General features: G+C 41.4%; 1 protein-coding gene and 1 pseudogene across 1 annotated transcript in view; one reads left to right on the top strand and one right to left on the bottom strand.

Moving 5' to 3' along the window:
- Nucleotides 1-14,067, top strand: part of GFRA1 (GDNF family receptor alpha 1) — a 316,795-nt gene extending 302,728 nt beyond the window's left edge. The window contains exons 8-9 of the mRNA XM_061635904.1: nt 9,146-9,199; nt 12,581-14,067. Of these exons, the coding sequence (XP_061491888.1) occupies nt 9,146-9,199; nt 12,581-12,751 (225 nt within the window). The 3' untranslated portion in view covers nt 12,752-14,067. The remainder of the gene's footprint in view (nt 1-9,145; nt 9,200-12,580) is intronic.
- A 2,333-nt stretch (nt 14,068-16,400) lies between these two features.
- LOC133389670 (potassium channel subfamily K member 1-like) lies at nt 16,401-17,341 on the bottom strand (annotated as a pseudogene).
- Nucleotides 17,342-19,836: the final 2,495 nt, after the last annotated feature.

A 19,836-nucleotide genomic window follows, 5' to 3' on the forward strand; every position in this document is an offset into this window, starting at 1 on the left:
AGCAACAATTGGGTTAATATTCCAGGCTTGATGACATCACAGTATAGACAGCACAGCCTGCCTTATCTCTTATATGTTCAGGAATACAAAACAAATTTAGTTCCCAGCATCAAAACAGTTAGTGGTGTCGTGAACAAGCAGATTCGTCAAAATGAAATAGACCAAAAAAAAAATAGTCCCAGACATATAATATTCCAAAGTTCATAAATCAAATTTATTTTTTTTTTCTCCTCGGAATAGAAATCCCTCTTCCGTTTGTATCTTTAGAATGCACTTCCAGGACAGCTTTTTGCAATAAAAACAAAGATAAGCTTTTTCAATTTCTTTCCTCCTTAATTTCGTGAATAAAAGAGAAGAGTTATAACTCACCCAGAAATTCTTTATAGCTGATTCATTGACAAATCTCTTTTTGCTGCAACAATTTAAACCAAGTGAAAAAAAAATAGAAAGAAGGATGCTTGCCTGTTAAAGTCCATTTTTCTTTGAAGAAAAGATAAACGTGTCGCATTAATCAGTTAGAGCTTGTTTGGAAGTCCGTCCAGCATTGCTGGCTGAACCTTCTCTCATAAATTAATGAAATCCAGTCCTCCCAACAAAAACAGGCTTTTGTGGTTAATCTCTATGTTTCTCCCTGCCCGGGAGAAAATCTTTACCAGTCAAAAAGAACGTTCTGACTGATTTTAAAACTGAAAAAGCTTCTTCTGAGACGAGAGCTCGTCTCAAAAAGCAGGCACAAGCGAAGTCACCCTTCCCAGAAGTCCGCAAGCAATGTGTTCTAATATACTGCAATTTCTATGTTATTTTTAATAATATATTCATTTTTATGCACACTTTTACCTAATATATACATTTTTTAAAACTTTGTTTGGTTGGAGAACTGCATCACAAAATTCAGATAAGAGAAATTTGGAAGGTTGACTGTGTTTCAGTTCTCATATTGTTAAAAAAATAGCAAATTTGATAGATTTGCTTTTAAATGCAAACTGAATCAAATTTCTTCATCCATAGCTGAAACTAACAGGACTCTTGACATTAGATTTTGGATTCACCACTAGAGCATTTTTAGTTGTTGAGCTACAGAATAATGCCCCTCAGCCAATTTGTTTGACTTTTGTCTTTGGGACTAATCTCCCTGTCCAAAAGCAAGGTAAGCAAAAGTACTGTTGCTGCCCACTTGCTTAGAGGGGAAAGATAAACAGGCAGTAACAGCAAGGAGGAGGAATGGTAGGAGCAAAGCCTTCGTATTGAGGTGTGAGTCTCGACAGGTGCCCAGCGATACCGACCTTTAGCATCAGCCCCAAGGAAGAGTTGCGAGGTTGCTGCCAGATGTTGATGCTTTACATTCCATGATGAAGTGGAACCCAGTAACTGGGGCTTTTCCTGCCCAATTTTCTCCTAGCAACTCTCAGCACCCTTCACTAACTACACTTCCCAGGATTCTTTGGGAGAATCCATGATCCATAAAGTGAAATAAAGGTCTGGTGTGGATGTGGCTAGGGACAGCTTTGGTTTAAATTTGGGTGGAAGGCTGCATGTGCCTGTGAATGATACTGTTCACAATGTTTTCTTTTTGGAAAGGAAAGGGGCTTCTCCTCTCCCCAGTGCACACCCACCCAATCTTTTCCCCCTCCCCTCCCCAAGGGCAGTTTCACCTATCCTAAGCATGATTGCACAGGGGTAAATCCCACTGAACTCAAAAAGTACACAAATGATCAAACCTGCTCCCCCCTCCTATCCCCTCCCTCTTGCCCCTTCCCTCCCCCTTCCTTCACCCCTCCTTTTCCCTCCCCATCTCCTTCCAATCCCCCTCCCCCATGGTCAGTTTTACCTATTCTAGGACTACAACCTGGGAGACCAGGGTTCGAATCCCCACACAGCCATGAAGCTCACTGGGTGACCTTGGGGCAGTCACTGCCTCTCAACCTCAGAGGAAGGCAATGGTAAAATATCTCTGAATACTGCTTACCATGAAAGCCCTATTCATAGGGTCGCCATAAGTCAGACTTGAAGGCCGTCCATTTCATTTTCAAGAATGATTGCACGGGAGTAAATCCCATTGAACTTAAGTATGCAAATGATCAAACCTAGCCTGCCCTCCTCCTCCCTCCCATCACCTCCCTTTTGCCCCTACCTTCCCCTTCCTTCCCCCTTCCCCCTCCCCTTCCAATCCCCTCCTTCCCCCTTCCTGCTCCCCTCTCCCCTTCCTCCTCCCCCATGGTCAGTTTTACCTATCCTAGCCATGACAGGAGTAAATCCCGCTGAACTTAATAAGCATGCAAATGATCAGACTTGCTTTTCCCCTCCTTCCCCTCTCCTCTCCTCCCCTTCTTCTTCTTCCTCTCCTCCCCTGCTTACTCCAGGCCTCCCTCTGCATGGTCAGTTTTACCTATCCTAAGCATGATGGCATGGCAGTAAATCCCACGGAAATGATCAAACTTCCCCTCCTCCTCCCCCTCCTCCTCCTCCCCCTCCTGCTTGCTCCCCTCCCCCCCTCCCCATCGCCTGTGGTCAGTTTCACCTATCCTAACCATGATTGCAAGGGAGTAAATCCCACTGAACTCAATAAGCATGCAAATGATCAATACATTGTCAGCAAACTTGCACAGGATCCCATTTCTTACCTCCCAGATTAAAAAGCAGAGAAACTCACTAATAGGCAAAATACCTTGTGGTTTAACAACGTACCTATAGACAACAAATATTTCTATCAAACTTTAAAAAGCAGGGAAATTGGGCAGCTCTAGTGAATGCACCAGGGAAGCAGGAGGCCTGACCTCCTCTCTTTGATGTTGGACTGCCCTACAAATTTGTCAAAATGCAAACACAATTTGAGTTGGCCTTTCACAGTCCAATCCGCTTCCTGTGTAGCTTGGACAAATTTGGTAACATGTGCCTCTGAGCATATGGTGAGTGGTGGCAACACCTGCAATCAGCCCAAATAACAGAAACAAGTGATGTGCTGTGCTGATCTTGTTTTAGCAGGGAGGAAGCAACTATATTAAAACAGTTTATATAGTTCAGATAGTCACTTTTGAATATGTTTGATTGATTTTGCAATTTTAGTGAAGTTTCCTGTAGTAAATCATTTTCTTTTGCTTCTGTTTCTGTAAATATACAGCAACACTTTCCAACACTAAAAGAAAAGCTCCAAAAACAATTATGGAATAATGGCAGTGACTGTTCTGCAGAATAGTTTCCAAAGACATCGGGAGTGTCTCAGTTTACACAAGATAAAACAGTGAGAGGTGAAATATATTCTAGCAAAATTCTAGGGGTGCTCTTATGTTTTTATTTGACCATGCCCACCTTTCCTTAAGTGGAGTGGTTTAAGCATAGCAGGCTGAAAACTTGTATCTTGGGCAGGCCAAATTTGTTTTTTCCAACAGTCATTGCTTAAGTAGCAACATATTGTAATCAGTCTGATTTTACATGAAACTGCAGTTTCAGATTCAACTGTTAATGCACCCAAAATAGAAATAGAACATAACCTCCAATTTGTAACACAAAAGGCTGTCTTCACCATCATATGACATTGACCAATAAAAAGGCTTTGAAATGAATAAAAATAATTTTGACACAGATTTCTAGGATGAATAATGAGAGAAATGTAATTTTCTAGCTTAGATTCTCTGTAGAAACAATAGTAACACAGAAAAGAAGCAAAGTAAGAACACCATACAAAAATGTAATTCTCCATCTTTGCAGATGGCAGGTGTTGCCACCACTCACCATATACTCAGAGGCACATGTTACCAAATTCTTACACAGCAAGTGGATTGGACTGTGAAAGACTAACCCAAATTGTGTTTGCATTTTGACAAATTTGTAGGGCAGTCCAATATGTCAGAGAGGAGGTCAGGTCCCTGCTCCCCTAGTGCATTCACTATAGCTGCCCGATTTCCCTGCTTTTTAAAGTTTGATAGAAATATCTGTTGGCTATAGGTATGCTCTTAAACTACAAGGTTTTTTGCCTATTAGTGAATATTCTTATGACTGGCTTGTAATTATGAAGCAGTCTTATAGCCCTATTCTTACTTGGAAGCAAGTCCCACTTATCTAGTGCAACAGGGCTTACTCCCAAGTAAGTCTGCAGATGGTTACATTCTTTGGCTATTTGACTACTAATAATTTTCATGCTCTATGGATTTTCCTTACAGCTGATTCAGCACCCAAGTAAAGGTCAGGCTTCTTTTTTGTGAAAGAGTGCAAAGCTGATTGCCTTTACTGCTTAAATAGCACAGCACCTTTGCTTTGTGGTCTAGAATTCAAGATTGTGTTATGTTGAACTGAATCCTTATTTTAACAGGCTCTGCTTCTGATATGTACTTTGCTTGTTTTCCCAGTTGAAAGTAATTTATATTGCAGCATACTGTTGGATCGCTGAGCTAATAAGAAAATACCATTGACAAGTCTGATAGATGCAGCTTGTGTTTAGGAAGAGCAAAAGAGCTAAACTGATTGCATTTTTACAGTCAAGTGCATTTTGCTCTTTATTGTTTTTGTCCTACTGTTAAGAAAACAAGTTGGTTGCATAGTAAATCGCTGTAATCAAGAGAACAAAGGATTATGTAGTGGTACTGGCTATGAATATTTCAAGGAGGTGGCTGGCTAGAGTAGGGTTGGGAAAAGGAAGATGCTTACTTCTGACTTTTTATTTCAAGGCTGCTTATTATATTATTATTATTATTATTATTATTATTATTATTATATCCTACCCAGGGCCGGTTCAAGGGGTGGCCAGTTGGGGCACTGGCCCAAGGGCCCCTGAGGCAGCAGGAGCCCCTGGGGGTGCCCTCTGCTCCCCTTCCATGATTCGTGGCAGGATCGCTGCCGTGGATTGCAGGGCAAGAGCTTCTGGGCTCCGCTTTTCCCTTCCTTAACTTACCTTGTTCTGCGGTTGCGCATGCAGCGGTGCCCTTAAGAAAGATGGCGGCTGAGGTTTTCATAAAGGGCTGAAGCCTCTGCTGCCATCTTGGCTGATGGCACGCATGCATGCTGTGCGCTCGCATCCCTGCCATGAACCAAGATGGCGACAGAGGCTTCAGCTCCTTAGGGAAACCTCAGCCGCCATCTTTCTTAAGGGCACCACTGCGTGTGCAACTGCAGAACAAGGTAAGTTAAGGAAGGGAATGGCGGAGCCCCGAAGCTTCTGCCGTGCACAAGTCACAGAAGGCGAGCACTGGGGCCTAGGGCAGGCTTTTGCCCAAGGGCTCCAGCATGTCTGGGGCTGGCCCTGGGCGCACGCACGCGTGTATGTGTGCATGTGCACATGCGTGCCAGGGCCCAGGGCAAGCTGGTGCCTGTCTGGGGCCAGCCCTAATCATTCCTTTCCTCCCCAAAGGAACCTAGGATGGCAAACAACAAGTGATAAAACAATAAAAACATATTTAAAACATTAGGGTTGCTACTTTACCATGCAGTTGTGACCTTTAACAGCAGTTTGAGGTATAGGTGACAGTGTTTATCCCCCTACTGTGAAAAGTGTCACCTGATGATTTCTGCAGATGAGACCACTACTAAAGGCACAAAAGCCTGTCTCCCCACCATCAGTTGGGAATAGGGATGGGCAAGAATATCGATGAATTTGGATTTAGCACTAGATTTTTCAGTTGTCTTCATATTCTCCATCTTTGCGGAGCAATCCTATTTGCTCTGAACTTCAGCGGCTTTCCCCCAACACCAGATTTCCTCCCTTGAATATCCCCTCAAATACGTTGTTCTTTTATTGATTTTACTCAGAGCCCAGTGGGGGAAATTATGTTACAGATCAATAACTGAGAGTTTGTTCAAAAAGTCATCTCTCCACACTGCAGTTCTGTGTGCACAACAGCCAATCAACAATCTCCTTTGTCTATTATGAGAAGAATATGGTTACCAGACCTTACTGTGCCTCAGAAGCTGTTACCACATTACTTTGTGGTATGGTGTAGTTGTGGAAGTTATTACCACATCATTTACAATTCTTCATCTCCCATTTGAAAGGGAACAAGGTTGCAACCGTGCAGACATCAGCAGAATCAGGAATCAAGGATGGAGTCCTGGGTAACAGTCCTAGTTTTTGTACTTCCAGAGATGAGGAATCAGCCATTATATGTTTCTCCTTCCCCTAGGCCTTGATGCACAGTGAAACATCCACAGCACCTAGCAGAGCCTCATTTGAATGCCTGCTACATTGTCCTACATTCCGTTTTAAGATTTACCAAATGTAGCTTCAATGATTCACCACCAGCCATTTTTTTATCTCCAGCCCCCCCTACACACACACACAATTTTGTTTACCATCTAGTCTGATGAAATGTTCTGGAGAATTCAAAGGCTTGCATGCTACTTTGTGATGTTTTTGTTAGCCTAATAAATGTATTGTCCCTAATAAGGACTTAGGAGGCAAGGAGATCCTACTATACTTAGTGTGTAAGTCCATATAGGAGACATTGCACAGGGCGGTACGTCAAGGCTGAACCATAGGCACCTGTCACAGGTGAGCCATGACTTGAGTTGGAGCCAATGGATATAGAGAAACACCAGACCCAGGAAGACCATGTTTCTCAAACATCCTGTCCAGGAGGGCCCAATGGTCAGCCTGGGTGGGTGAGGCCAGTCCAGAGCCTCAGAAAACTTTGATCCTAGGAAGATGTTCCAAGCTGTAGTTCTGATAGCTCACCACAGAGGGCAGCTGCACACAGAACCAAACATTCCTGGTTCAAGCACCATTCTTGACACTCCTTTGACATCACAATACTCCCTTGTTTGCAATGGGTGGAATTTAGTGCTAGTCCTACTCAGAGTAGCCCCATTGGAGTTAATATACATGACTAACTTAGGTTCATTAATTTCTGTGAGTCTACTCTGAGTAGGACTTAGTTGAATACAACCCTGAAAGTCATCTCATCAGACAGTGCGCTGAGCAGACGGCTGGGTGCTCTACTGCACTTTGATGTCCCTATCTTCCTTTTTGGAGCTTTTTCATGCTCTTTTCAGCAGTAATCTTATCATTTTCCTGAACAAACCACCAAAACCACAAACCATCAAAACACAGACCTTTTTCATCCTAAATAATTACATTTCTGAATCTTTCATATTTACCATCTTAATAATGTATCATTGACATCTATATTTCAGTTAGAAGAAACATACTTTTTAAAATGTTGCCTAAACATTAAATTTTGCTAAATTCCAGACAACAAAATTAGAGGTCAAAATATAAATGTTAAAAGTTGTATTTTCAATTGGGAAGATATTTTAATTCAACATGACTGCATATATAGTTCCTCACTGTAGAAATCCTGCTCTGCATGAATGCAACAACATTATCTCTTGATTTTCTAATCAGCACAAAAGTGCATTAACTTAGTGTGTAAGTCCTTATATGAGATGTTAATTTTCCTTGCACTAGAACTACAGTTTCTCTTTGTCCTGTATGATTGGGACAAAAAAAAAGAGAATTTGTCCCTTAGGATATAATTACTGGGTATCATGCTTTCTGCACAGAATATATATATATTTCCATTACCTGCGATTTAGTGATACACTGCTACATTATAGTACAACAGTCTATGCCAGCTTTTCCATTATAATCCCTTTTTGCTGGTTTATAACTCTGCAGTAAAATGTATTCTTCCAATTTGAAACTTGGCATGTAACATCTCAGTCTGGAAGCTAACTCCCCCCCACCCTGAAATTTTTGCTTTATAGAAGTAAAGAATTGAAAATGGATCTTTATTTCCTCTTAACTGCAGGTTATTCTTTATAAGAGAAAAGAAGTTTACTATTTTTGCTGATGTTGTTCTTGTGATTCACTTTATCACTTAAGCTAAAAAGTAACTGAAAAAGATTTTGCCATGTAGTCTTGTTTCTGTTGAAGTTGTCTGTTTTGCTGTGCACACGTTGTGCACCAAGATTGCTCCTAACGTACTTAGTTAACCCAAGGATGGTTGGTTTAATGACATCTTGGTAGCTGTACTAGAATCTTCCACCTTTTCCTGAAGACCTGGAAAAGGACCTGGAAAACCTACGTACCATGATTGCAGTGTAGTTGATGGAAGGCCTGTTGGTGATTTCGAAATAATGGTGTTGTAAGTAGCACAATTTTCTTCTGAACAACCTACTATGCATTGTGATTTGAACATACACAGCATGTACAGTCTTAAGAATTTTATGCTACTGTTAATGGTTGGTGGCTAATCTCTAAAGGAGCTTTATGAATGTAGTTGGTCCATGAAGACTTGAACAATACTACTTGTAAGTCATAGGACTGGAAGAGACAGAAAAAGACAAAAAAGACATCAGGGCCATCTTCCTTTTCCCAGTTAAGTATCTGGCACACATAGTTTCTCACTTTGACCTCCCCGGGCTCCTGCTGGGAGGAAGGGCAGGATATAAATAAATAAATGCATATCTACATGTACCACTACATGTAATAGCAAGGTCTGTGTGTCGTACCTTTCTTTGTACTGAGTGGTTCAAAATGTATGCCAAAATAAACCTTTTAAAGTTGTATTCAAGCATGACTTATGTTGTTAATGTTGTGCCATTGATATGTTAAAACAAATGCCAGTAATAATATGAAAAAAATTAAAGTTGAAAAAACTTTTCACCATTTGACTAGAAATGTTATACCCAAAGAAGGACAAGTAGGTGACTATTTGGACTACGCGCAGGGTTCTTTGGGGGTGGTGGTGACAGTACTCATTGGTATAGAGTACCGGCATCTGCTGTTTTGCTGCCCATGCCTGCTAATTAGGACTGGTACCCAAATTATTTTTATCAACATATGAGTACCAACACCTCATTTCTGTAACCAAAAAAGCACTGGCTATACGAATAGACAATTTACTCTAGAGCAGCCTTGTCCAACCTTTGGGCCACAGATGTTGCTGGACTACAGTTCCCATAATTCCTGACCATTGGCCATGCTGGCTGGGGCTTATGGGAGTTGCAGTCCAGCAACATCTGTGGCCCAAAGGTTGGACAAGGCTGCTCTAGAGGAATCGAGTTTGTATATCACTATAGCTATCCAACTCAGGTAAGTGGTTTGGGGGCACACTGTTTTACAGTGTTTTGTTGTTCTCTAAGGTCAAACAATAATGCCATCCCCAATATTATTTGTGATATATACCTATGTAGTAACTTTTTTGTTTTTCTACAGGTACCAAAGCAGAGCTTCAATGAATCTGTAGCAACAGAACTGTGCGTGACTGGGGTAAGATTTTGCACTTTTATTATGGCAATTATTTCTAGCACAAATATTACTTTGAAGAAAGTTTTTGGAGCCTATCTTCTGTAAACATTGAGATAGAACAGTTGTTTTGGTTAGAGGTTCCATCCTAGCCAACAGAGGTTGTGGAGGTAAATCATACACCATCCTATATTTTTTTAGAGTCAATTCCGATAGACATGGCAGCCTCAAGCTCAGTCCCCCTTAACGATTAATTTGCCAACCCCAGAATAGGCAATGTTATTATTGACTGGGCTTCTTCCCAGGAGATGGAATATAAACTGATGCAGAGCACGGGTGGACATATTTTCAGCCTGAGGGCTGCATTCCCTTGTAGGCAACCTTCTGGAGGTGGCATGCTGGTGGTGGGCCTGGGTAGAGGCAAAAGTGGATATAGCCAGAGGTAAAAGTGGGTGGAGCAACAGAAGTGATCTTACCTTTGTATAGTGGATAATAGGCATTATCACAGTTCAAAACTGAAACAAATTGAAGCTTAATCCAGACAAGACAGAGCTGCTCCTGGTCAGTTGAAAGGCGAATCAGGGAATAGGGATTCACCCTGTGCTAGATGGGGTTACACTCCCCCTGAAGATGCAGGTTCGCAGTTTGGGTGTGTTCCTGGATTCAGCTTTAAACTTGGAGGCCCAGGTTTCTACGGTAGCCAGGAGTGCTTTTGCACAGTTAAGATTAGTGCGCCAACTGCACCCGTTCCTTGAGCCGTCTGATCTGGCCACGGTGACACATGCCTTGGTTACATCCCGTTTAGATTACTGTAAAGCGCTCAACGTGGGGCTGCCTCTGAAGACTGTTCGGAAACTTCAGCTGGTGCAACGAGCTGCAGCCAGAATGCTAACTGGGGCTGGATACAGAGATAGTACAACTCCCCTGTTACAGCAGCTCCACTGGCTGCCAATTTGTTTCCGGACACAAGTCAAAGTGCTGGTTATGACCTATAAAGCCCTATACAGCTTAGGTCCAGGCTATCTGTCAGACTGTATCTCCCTATATGAGCCTGCCCGGGCCCTGAGATCCTCAGGAGAGGCCCTTCTCTCAATCCCCACATCTACACAAGTACGTTTAGTGGGGACGCGAGATAGGGCCTTTTTGGTGGCTGCCCCTAGGCTCTGGAATTCGCTTCCTAGGGAGGCAAGAATGGCCCCCTCTTTGCAATCCATCTGTCGGCAGGTAAAGACTTTTTTATTCCAACATGCCTTTGGAGCTGAAGGTTGCTAAGGTCATGGCTTGAAGAGGGTGCTGCATTGTTATTGTTTAATTGTACTACTTTAAACTGAGGTGATTTATTAAGTGTATGTTTGAACAGTTTTAATATTGCAAATAGTTTAATTCTATTTATTTTAGATTATTGTATGTTCTTAATTATATGTATTTTTATCTGGAAGCCGCCTTGAGTTCCAGTTTGGAAAATAGGGCGGGTTAAAAATAAAGATAATAAATAAAATAAAAGACACATTACAGACATGAAAAAGCACTTGAGGGCACAGAACAGGGTCAGTGTGGGTTACAGACTGGGGAGAGGGGTGTGGCCTAGGGAGGGGTATGACAGAGAAAGGCTGGATAGAGAGGCCTGGAGGGTCACATTCAGCCCTGAGCCTGAAGTTCCCCACCTCGAAGAGTCAGATGTGCTGAGGGCGACAGTGGCTTTTCTGACTTGTGTGCTTCATTCATCTCAGTTCAGTGTCTGATAGGAGCCAGCTGGAACATTTCTGCTCCAGCCTATGCAGCAATCATTCCTTGTCTTCCTTCCCCTCATAGTCACAGGGAGCTTTCCTCCTGTCTGCAAGGAACAGGATGTGAATGCCAACGAAGGAGTAGCTCTCCGTTGCGGAAGCACCTCACCAGGTGGAATGGGGCTGTAGAATAGCCATTCACTTTCAACCATGTAGCAGAAAGATAAATTGCATTTTTAATTTTTATGAAACACATGATTTTGCAGGTCACATGATAATTACCCTTCATCTACACAGTTTAATTAACTGGTAATCTCCAAGAACATGTAATCATATGGCTCTTAGTAAGACCTGTAAACATAGCCAGTCATATTTTATGCCTGACAGAATATTGATCTGGAATGAAGTGACAGTTACTTAAACCATGCCAAGAATAACACAGACCATATTTCTACCTCTAATACTCTCTCCTGGAATTCCTGGCTTTCTCCCTTTGGCTACTTTACCCCTGCAGACACTGGCTGAGTGTTCATACCCGTCACACCACAGGTGTTCCCATTTGGAAAGAAACAGATCTCTAAGAGTTGGATTGATCCACTAATTGATCCACTAATTCTATGGAAACCACAATACAACTATGTAACTATATATCAGAGTTATCAGTATCAAAAGATATAAATATAACCCCAGGTAGTGGAGCACTCCTTGCAGAGCTAAGCACCTCCTCTTTGACAGGAGCCAATTTACTTGCATGCACATGCAAATACACAGAAACACCATACACAGGTAGCCAGCCAACAGCTGGTCTTTTCTTTATTAGGCACAACCCCTCCTGACATCTCTGCGTTATGGACATTACTAATGTGGGGATCTGTGGCATCGGCGGAACACGTGCAACATTCAGATTCCAATCTCTGGGCCTCTAATGACAATACTCTATATCAGAGATGGGGAACCTCAGGCCCAACCACCCAGGTCTCTCTGTATGGCCAGTAGGAGTTTGCACAGCCACCACCACCCATCTCCCCAGCCCACAACCCTCACTGTCCCTGCTTTGCACTCTTTGCGAGTATTTCTTTCTGACTGGAATGTATTCTTGAACTCTGATGGTGCCTCTTGCTCGTCTGGATGGTGGATACAGAAGGATGTGTGTAGATGAAGAAAGTACCCTACTGTACAAAGGTAACATCTACATGTTAGCTGCACTGCCCACTTTTTACTCTGGCCCAAATCACCGCTGACATGCGGCCCCGAGAAGAGAATGTGGCTCTCATCCTAAAAAGGATTCCTCACCCTTGCCCTGTATGGATATTGCCATTCTTCTTCAAGCCAAGATCTACCCTGACATTGGTGTATCAATGTGGCTTTACCCATTTGGCCTCAATAACCCATGTTGGAGTCTGTATAGCAGACTAATGAGGCTCTTTTTAAAATACAGTAGTTTTTTTAAAATGTGTTTTTATGAGTAAGCTTTGATTATTATCTCAAATTACCTTGAAAGTAATTGGAGTATTACTAGAAGTTTCCTTTTAATGCTGAGGCCTTCTGGATCATTTCAGTGAAGCTGCCAGGATGGAATAAGGAAAGTAGCTTGCAGGCTGGGTTGAAGAGCATTGAAAATATACTAGCATGTGCAGATGTAAGTGTAGTGACCAAAGGAAATTATTCTGTTTTGCAGAATGCCATTGGGAAAGAAAGCGTGGCAGGAGGCTCCACCAGTCACATATCTTCTGATAATTCATCAACTCTTCGTATAAGCATCAGGCCAAGTACACTTCTCATGGTGATGGCAATTGCACTCTCATTTTGCTTGTGCCCACGTTCGTCAGAAACCTTGTATCTGCTTTAACAAAAGGACCTGTACAAAGAAAAAGAAAGAAAAGGAAGCCGATTTGTTCCCTGTCCTCTGTTATTGTTCTGAAGTTACAGTTCTAGGAGCAAAGTTGAGGCACTTTGCTAAAAAATAGTTCTGGATTGTCATCATTGCCATTATTATATCATATTATTATTATTTTTTCTTATTTTTAAAGGAAGCTTCTTGTGATACTTAGGAGCTTTGTGAAATACTTGATGCAGTATTACATTCCAAACCCAGAAGGCTTTTGGACATGCAATGTTTTAAAAGAGATGGAATGTCAATTTACATGTAAATCATCCAGGTTTGATCCTTTCCTTCGTGTTTTCCTTGTTCTCACTGTTTTTAAAAAATTCTACCCAAAAAGAAAGAGGCCACATTGCTTAAAATCCTGTTTCTCTCATTTGCAGCACAATTAGCCAGGAAGTTCTCCTGTGCAAGACCCATTGTAATAATCTGTACTAGAGCATTAGCATGCTTTTATGAGGTCCCAAATATTTTCATTGTAGGATGAATACTAACAGGAATGTGGTCCAAAACCAAAGCCATGGCTTTCAGTTGGGGTGGAACTATTTGCAGAGGGGATCCAGGATGCCTTTGCTTTTTCTGACAGATTTTGGATCCATTTCAGAAATACATGATATGGCTCCCTTAGAAGTCTCTGGCACACTGAGGAGGCAGCTGACTTGTTACTGCTCCTTTGCCAGACCAGAGACCTCCGAGCAGACAAGGGGGCCCTTGCATAAAGAATTTCCTGGTGGATTTTGGCCTTGACTTTTTATTATTGTTATTATTATTATTATTATTTTCAAATTAAACATATTTTGAAGTATATATTTTTTAAAAAAGGGAGCAGGTTGTTGACATATGACGAATGTCTTCCTGGAGTGTGAATTTTATGAAACTTCTTCGTGTTTATAGATGGCTACCAATGTTTTAATGTTTTAACATTCTCTTACATGTTTATATATGTAAGTGGTTTTGCACTACTTGCTGTGAAACCATTGTAAGTCATATACCAGTGTAATATACATGTTTTCTTTGAAATTTCTGAAGAAATAGAGAGCGATATTAAACTTTCTAACACTGCTTTTATTTTTCTGATTATGATCATTTAGCCATAACAGGAAGTTTAAAAAAGAAAACATATCCTACATTAACAAGAAACAACCGTTGTGAATATTTCAGTAACCTAAAGTTCTTTTATCTTTCCGACAATATATTTTAAAAAGAAAAGAAACTAGAAAACTTCAGCTGTACAACTGTTGGTCTTCTTTACTGTAATTATACGGTTCAGATATTTTCCTGTTGATTGAATAAAAATGACCTGAATCTTAATTATTCTAAAGAAACACCATTATCTTCTTTGTTTACTTATGTGAAACAGGTAAGGTATAAAGCTCTGGTCATTTTTAATTCCTTACTCCAAATACAGGAAACCATAAACACAGCAGAAGGCTGGAAGATGCTTCCATCCAACGAGAGATTGGGTGTACATGACATTCCACCTGCGGTAGTAGGATGCTGCATATGGAGTTTCCAATCGGCTGGTTGTTTCACATGCCCAGTATATCTGATGTGGTAGCTAGCTTATGCCCTGAACTGAGGTATTTCTGCAAAGACATGGAATTTCCAGTCAGTGGGTAGTTTCACTTGCCTAATATATCTGATGTAGTAATTAGTTTATCTTCTAAATAGAGGTATTTGTGCAGAGATATGGAGTTTCCAGTCAGCTGATATATCTGATATGCTTGTGGCAACTAGTTTATCCTCTGACCTGAGGTATTTATGTAGAGAATGAAAGGAGAAATAGACTAAAATAAGGAGCCCTTGTGCCACTAAAATGACCTCACACTGGAGTTTACTGCTAGAGACTACTGAACTTGGTATACCCATTTTTAAACCAGATAGATGCATTGATAAAAAAAATCCACCATATTGCATCACTGTCTAAATCCTACCCAAAGTAGACTTTGGTCCAGACATTCTCAATCCTTCCACGTGGAGCATCGCTAGAGATCCATCACATGAAGAAAATAATACCTGACTAAGCATGGCTATTTTGACAACATACCACTTTCTAGTGGCAAATTATGCGAGTATGGCAGTCCTTCATTTTTTACCTGTCATGTTCATATGTATTGCTGCTAGGAAGTGGCACCTATAGGTGTGGTTAAATCTGATCTGGCATCCTTTGGGAAAGCAGATGTTGCTGGCACAGTAGCATCAATTCACCCTTGTTGAACTAGATCAGGGATGAAGAACCTGTCACTGTCCAGGAGTTGCTGGACTCCAACTCCTATCAGCCCCAACCATCATGGCCAATTATCAGAGACTATGGGAGTTGCAGTCCAGCAACATTTGGAGGGCTACACATTCTCTAGTTCAGATCTTCTAACACACTCCCTATGGAGCATTCTCCAAAACAGGATGGCATTCAATGATACTACTACTCAGAATAGACCCACAGAAGTTAATAGAGATGACCAACTTAAGTTCATTCATTTCAGTGGATCCGATGTGAGTAGGATGTAGTTGAAAAACCAGAGTATGATCCAGGAATCAATGGAAAGGGGGCACAATGAGTATGAAATAGTTACCAGGACTGGGTTTACTCACTAACATTCTAAGTGGATTTCAACTATGACAGAGGCAGTCTTTTTAGTGCAAACTAGTGTGGCAGATGCATAATGTTAGCTATTTACAATAACTAAGAATACCTGTCAGTAACTGATTGACAAACAGATTTGCTTCCATTTGCCTTGCAAAGAATTACTAAGGCAGCAATCCTATACCTACCTACATGGGAGAAATCCCCTTTGAACTCAATGGATTTACTTCTGAGTAGATATTATAGGATTACACTGATAATTATGACAATAGAAATCAATCTGTGACATTGACCCATTTAGGATTAGGATCATTTCAATAGACTAAAGAGGGTTTATCACAGAATGATATAATTTGAATTGTAGAATAGGCAAAGTACCCAGTTTCTTCCTCATATTAGTAGTTCACTTCCAGCTCATGAGACCATTGCCATGAAAGAAGATTTACAAGATCAGAGCCCCACATAGTTTAAAGGATTTTATTTGCTGTATTGCCCTTGTACATGATTCAAGTCATTTTGATTTTCATTCATTGACACTGACTGTCTATGAAAGATCATGAAGATTTTGTTCAGTATCTCAAAAGAGATTCCTGAAGCCTTCAGATGACATCAGATAGGCAACATTTTGTTACCAGCAAGACTACCCCCTTGCCAGTGTATGCAGTGTAGGGTTGAGGGTTCTTGCTTTCTCCCTACCCCCATATCTACAATACATATCTACAAGTCCTTGTATGTTGAATGTTAGGTCACCTAAGCTCACAGGTTACCAACAACAGTCATCTAGTGTAGGCGCAGAATAGAATAGAAGAGACCCCACTCAAGAATTCTTGAGTCTTGGGAGGTATCAGAAATTTTCTATTTGGTAGTCAGACTTCAGACAGCAGAACAGTCTTTATAATATATTCTATTTATTCATATCTTGCATACTACAACTAATAAAATGCATTCTAGGTGGCCTTAGCCACCAGGGCAGAAACAGAAAACAGAAAAATAGAAATACATTTCCAGGAGGTCATCATCCTCAGGGGTGGGTCACAGGCAGGAGCAAAAAAACCAGACTAAAGTGCGGACTTCCTATAGCTGATATGTCATCTCGAGAGTCATGAGCATGGCTAATAAGCCAACAAGTAGGTAGCAGGTGATGCTGAGCTCATAGAGCTCATGCAGAGGTGGTTGAGAGCTGCCCAGGCCGATATTGCTGAGGGAGATGAAACAGAAATACACTAACTCCAGGAAGTTCCAGTTGTGTTCAAGTGGCCAGAAGCAGTTGGCGGGGATGAGGATGAAGAGTCTGATGGTGACCTGCCCCATCCCAGTGGCATGGGCCAGTGCCACGTGGGCCAGCAGAAAGCCCCAGCAGGTGTGGATACAGTGGCTCAGGATGGGCAGCAGGTGCTGGAGCAGGCAGGCCAGGAGAACCAAGGTCAGGGGGATGCCCACACAGGAATACAAAATGCAAAATATTTTGCCCCAAGCCGAGAGAGGGACCATGTAACTGGTAGTGGTGGGGATGCTAGCAGTGAAAAAAAGGTCAAGGTGAACTCCCAGTTCTCATTGCTGGAGACGTTGGCCAGGTTGGAGACACCAAAGCTACCTGTGTTGAGGAGGCGCTCCAGGAAGCTGGCCAACTGGTCCTCAGACAGGCAGGCCCAGTGCTCGGCCAGCAGGTGAGTGCAGGCGGTGTGCAAGGCGGCCAGCAGGGCTCGCTCAAACAGCCCCTCCAGGACCACAAAAATGGCAGCACCCAGCAGCAGGAAGAGCCCATAAGAGCCCAGCAGCAGCCTCTAGCACCAGCCCCATGGCACGATGGTCAGCTGCATCAGAGCCATCCCTCGACGGCCAGTCCCAACACCTCACAAGCAGCCCACAAACAGCTGCCTCGCCTGTTTGGGCAGAACCGCCATCACAGCAGTCTCACCTGGCCCAGGTGAGCGGGCCTCAGCCCACGGCGAGGCAACCAGTTCCTTAAACATCACAGATTATACAACATTACTTCTTTTCCACTGATAAGAAACTACAAACAGCTTTCCAAAAATGTTATCAAACTTACTTTGGCAACAAAATTTAGGACTATTGTACACATTGACATGATGTGTTTTAAGGAGGCAGGGGGAGAATTTAAGAATTTAAGTATGCACTCTAAAATGTTGGTTTCCAGTGCAATCACAGGAGTTTGAAGATAGATGCATCGTATGAGAACAATTGTTTGAAAGATGGGATTGGCTGTGGCATCCTGTCAAGAATATACTTGGAAAAAACTGCCTTTGTTGCTGTGTAATGTGTGAATTAACCCACAGAGGATAATGTTACCAAGTTTAATAGATTAATGTAATTTTTCAAACTAAATCATTGGGGTGGGGGGCAGAAATAGTGACAACAATAGAAGAAGAATAGACCCAAAATGAAAATCAGATTGTTTAATTTCCGCCAGTGTAATCCATTATAATAATTACAAAACCTGACATTTTCTAACGGTATATATTAGGAAACCAAATCTAAAAATATCATAGCAGCTACAACTTCCTTCGATCAAACCTTTAAAAATGTATTACTTTTCTTACTTAGACCTTAAGTAAACTTGTAGAAACTCTGCATTACCTCCACTCCATCCAGTAATAATAATCTGCATGGAACAAAGCTTTCACACAGAAATTATGGACTATATTCTGCAGGTGCAAAAGAGTGCTGCATTGGATGAAACCACACATCCATTGTGTAGGAGTGTATGTTGACTGATGCTATTGTGTTTGGCAATCAGGGTCTCCTATTTGTGATGAGACTATTTGAATCTAGGCAGGTCCCAGCCCCCCTTTCCTCCTAACATGTTGTTGATTTTGTGAAAGATAACAGTACTGATATTAATTTTGGCAAGGTAAATTCTTGAATGCAGGTAGGAAGCATATATCCTGCTCTTAGATTTTCTGGAACTTTGGATCAGGGCTAATACCTATCCTAATGAACATTAACTCCAATACAGTGAATTGCTTATTACACAAGCCAGAACAAAACATTATGGATTGGACATTTGATGAGTTTTTTTAACCCAACATCTCTGAATAAATGCAAAAAGATTTATTACTGTTGTTGTTAGCTGATTACAGCATGGACAATGTCAATATAGCAAGGTGACCATATCAACATAATCACTATCTGCAGCACTCAAGTAAGCAAGTTGTTTCTTTCATTTCCTTTTTTGCTCACTGCCGTCTACGCTCCGATGGCAAACACAGAAGAAGAGGAATTGGAGAGATTTTATGCAGAAGTACAGGAAGAAATTGATCACACACCAAAACAAGATGTGCTGATAATCATGGGGGATTGGAATGCAAAAGTAGGGAACAGAGAAGAATTAGGAATTGTGGGGAAATGGGGCCTAGGAGACAGAAACGAAGCAGGAAAAAGACTTACTGAATTCTGTGAAGCAGATAATTTGTTTCTTGCGAACACATTTTTCGAACAACCGAAAAGACGACTATACACGTGGACACCACCAAATGGTCAATATAGGAATCAAATTGATTATATAATTGGTGGCAGAAGGTGGAGAAGTTCCATATTTTCTGCAAAAACAAGACCAGGAGCAGACTGCGGTACAGATCATGAACTGGTCGTATCGAAAATCAGAGTAAAGCTAAAGAAGACCAACAAAGCAATCATAACACCAAAATACAATTTAAATAACATCCCAGACGCATATAAAGATCAAATATGGAAGAGGTTTGAGGCTTTAAACTTAATTGACAGAGAACCAGAAGAACTGTGGAATGAAGTCAGAGACGTTATCAGAGAAGAATGCAAAAAGACAATACCTCTAGTTAAAAAGAAAGACCCCAATGGATGACTGAGGAAACTCTTCAAATGGTTAAAGAGAGAAGGAAAGCAAAAGCAAAAGGAGATAGAAATACAGTCAGAACCCTAAATGCAACAATACAGCAACTAGTACGTAGGGACAAAGAGAACTATTACAATAGTTACTGTATAGAAATAGAAGAGGACAACAAAAAGGGTAGAACAAGAGCCCTGTTCCAAAAGATTAGAGAAATGAAAGGGACATTTAAACCAAGAGTAGGGATGTTGAAAAATCAACGGGAACACACTGAATGACCAAGATGAAATAAAAGGAAGATGGAAGCAATACACTGAAGAACTCTATAAAAGAGATGACAGGATGACAGATTCATTCACGGAGGAACCATATGATGAAGAACCAGAAATTTTAGAATGCGAGGTGAAAGCTGCTCTTAAAATACTTGGAAGAAACAAATCACCAGGAATAGATGGCATACCAATAGATCTGCTACAAGCTACTGAGACTGAATCAGTCCAAATTTTGACAAAAATCTGTCAAGAAATATGGAAAACTAAACAATGGCCCACAGACTGGAAGCGTTCCATATACATCCCAATTCCAAAGAAAGGGGATCCCAGGGAATGCAATAATTATCAAACTGTTGCCTTAATATCCCAT

Source organism: Rhineura floridana, chromosome 7 (assembly GCF_030035675.1).
Source record: "Rhineura floridana isolate rRhiFlo1 chromosome 7, rRhiFlo1.hap2, whole genome shotgun sequence".
NCBI lineage: Eukaryota > Metazoa > Chordata > Lepidosauria > Squamata > Rhineuridae > Rhineura > Rhineura floridana.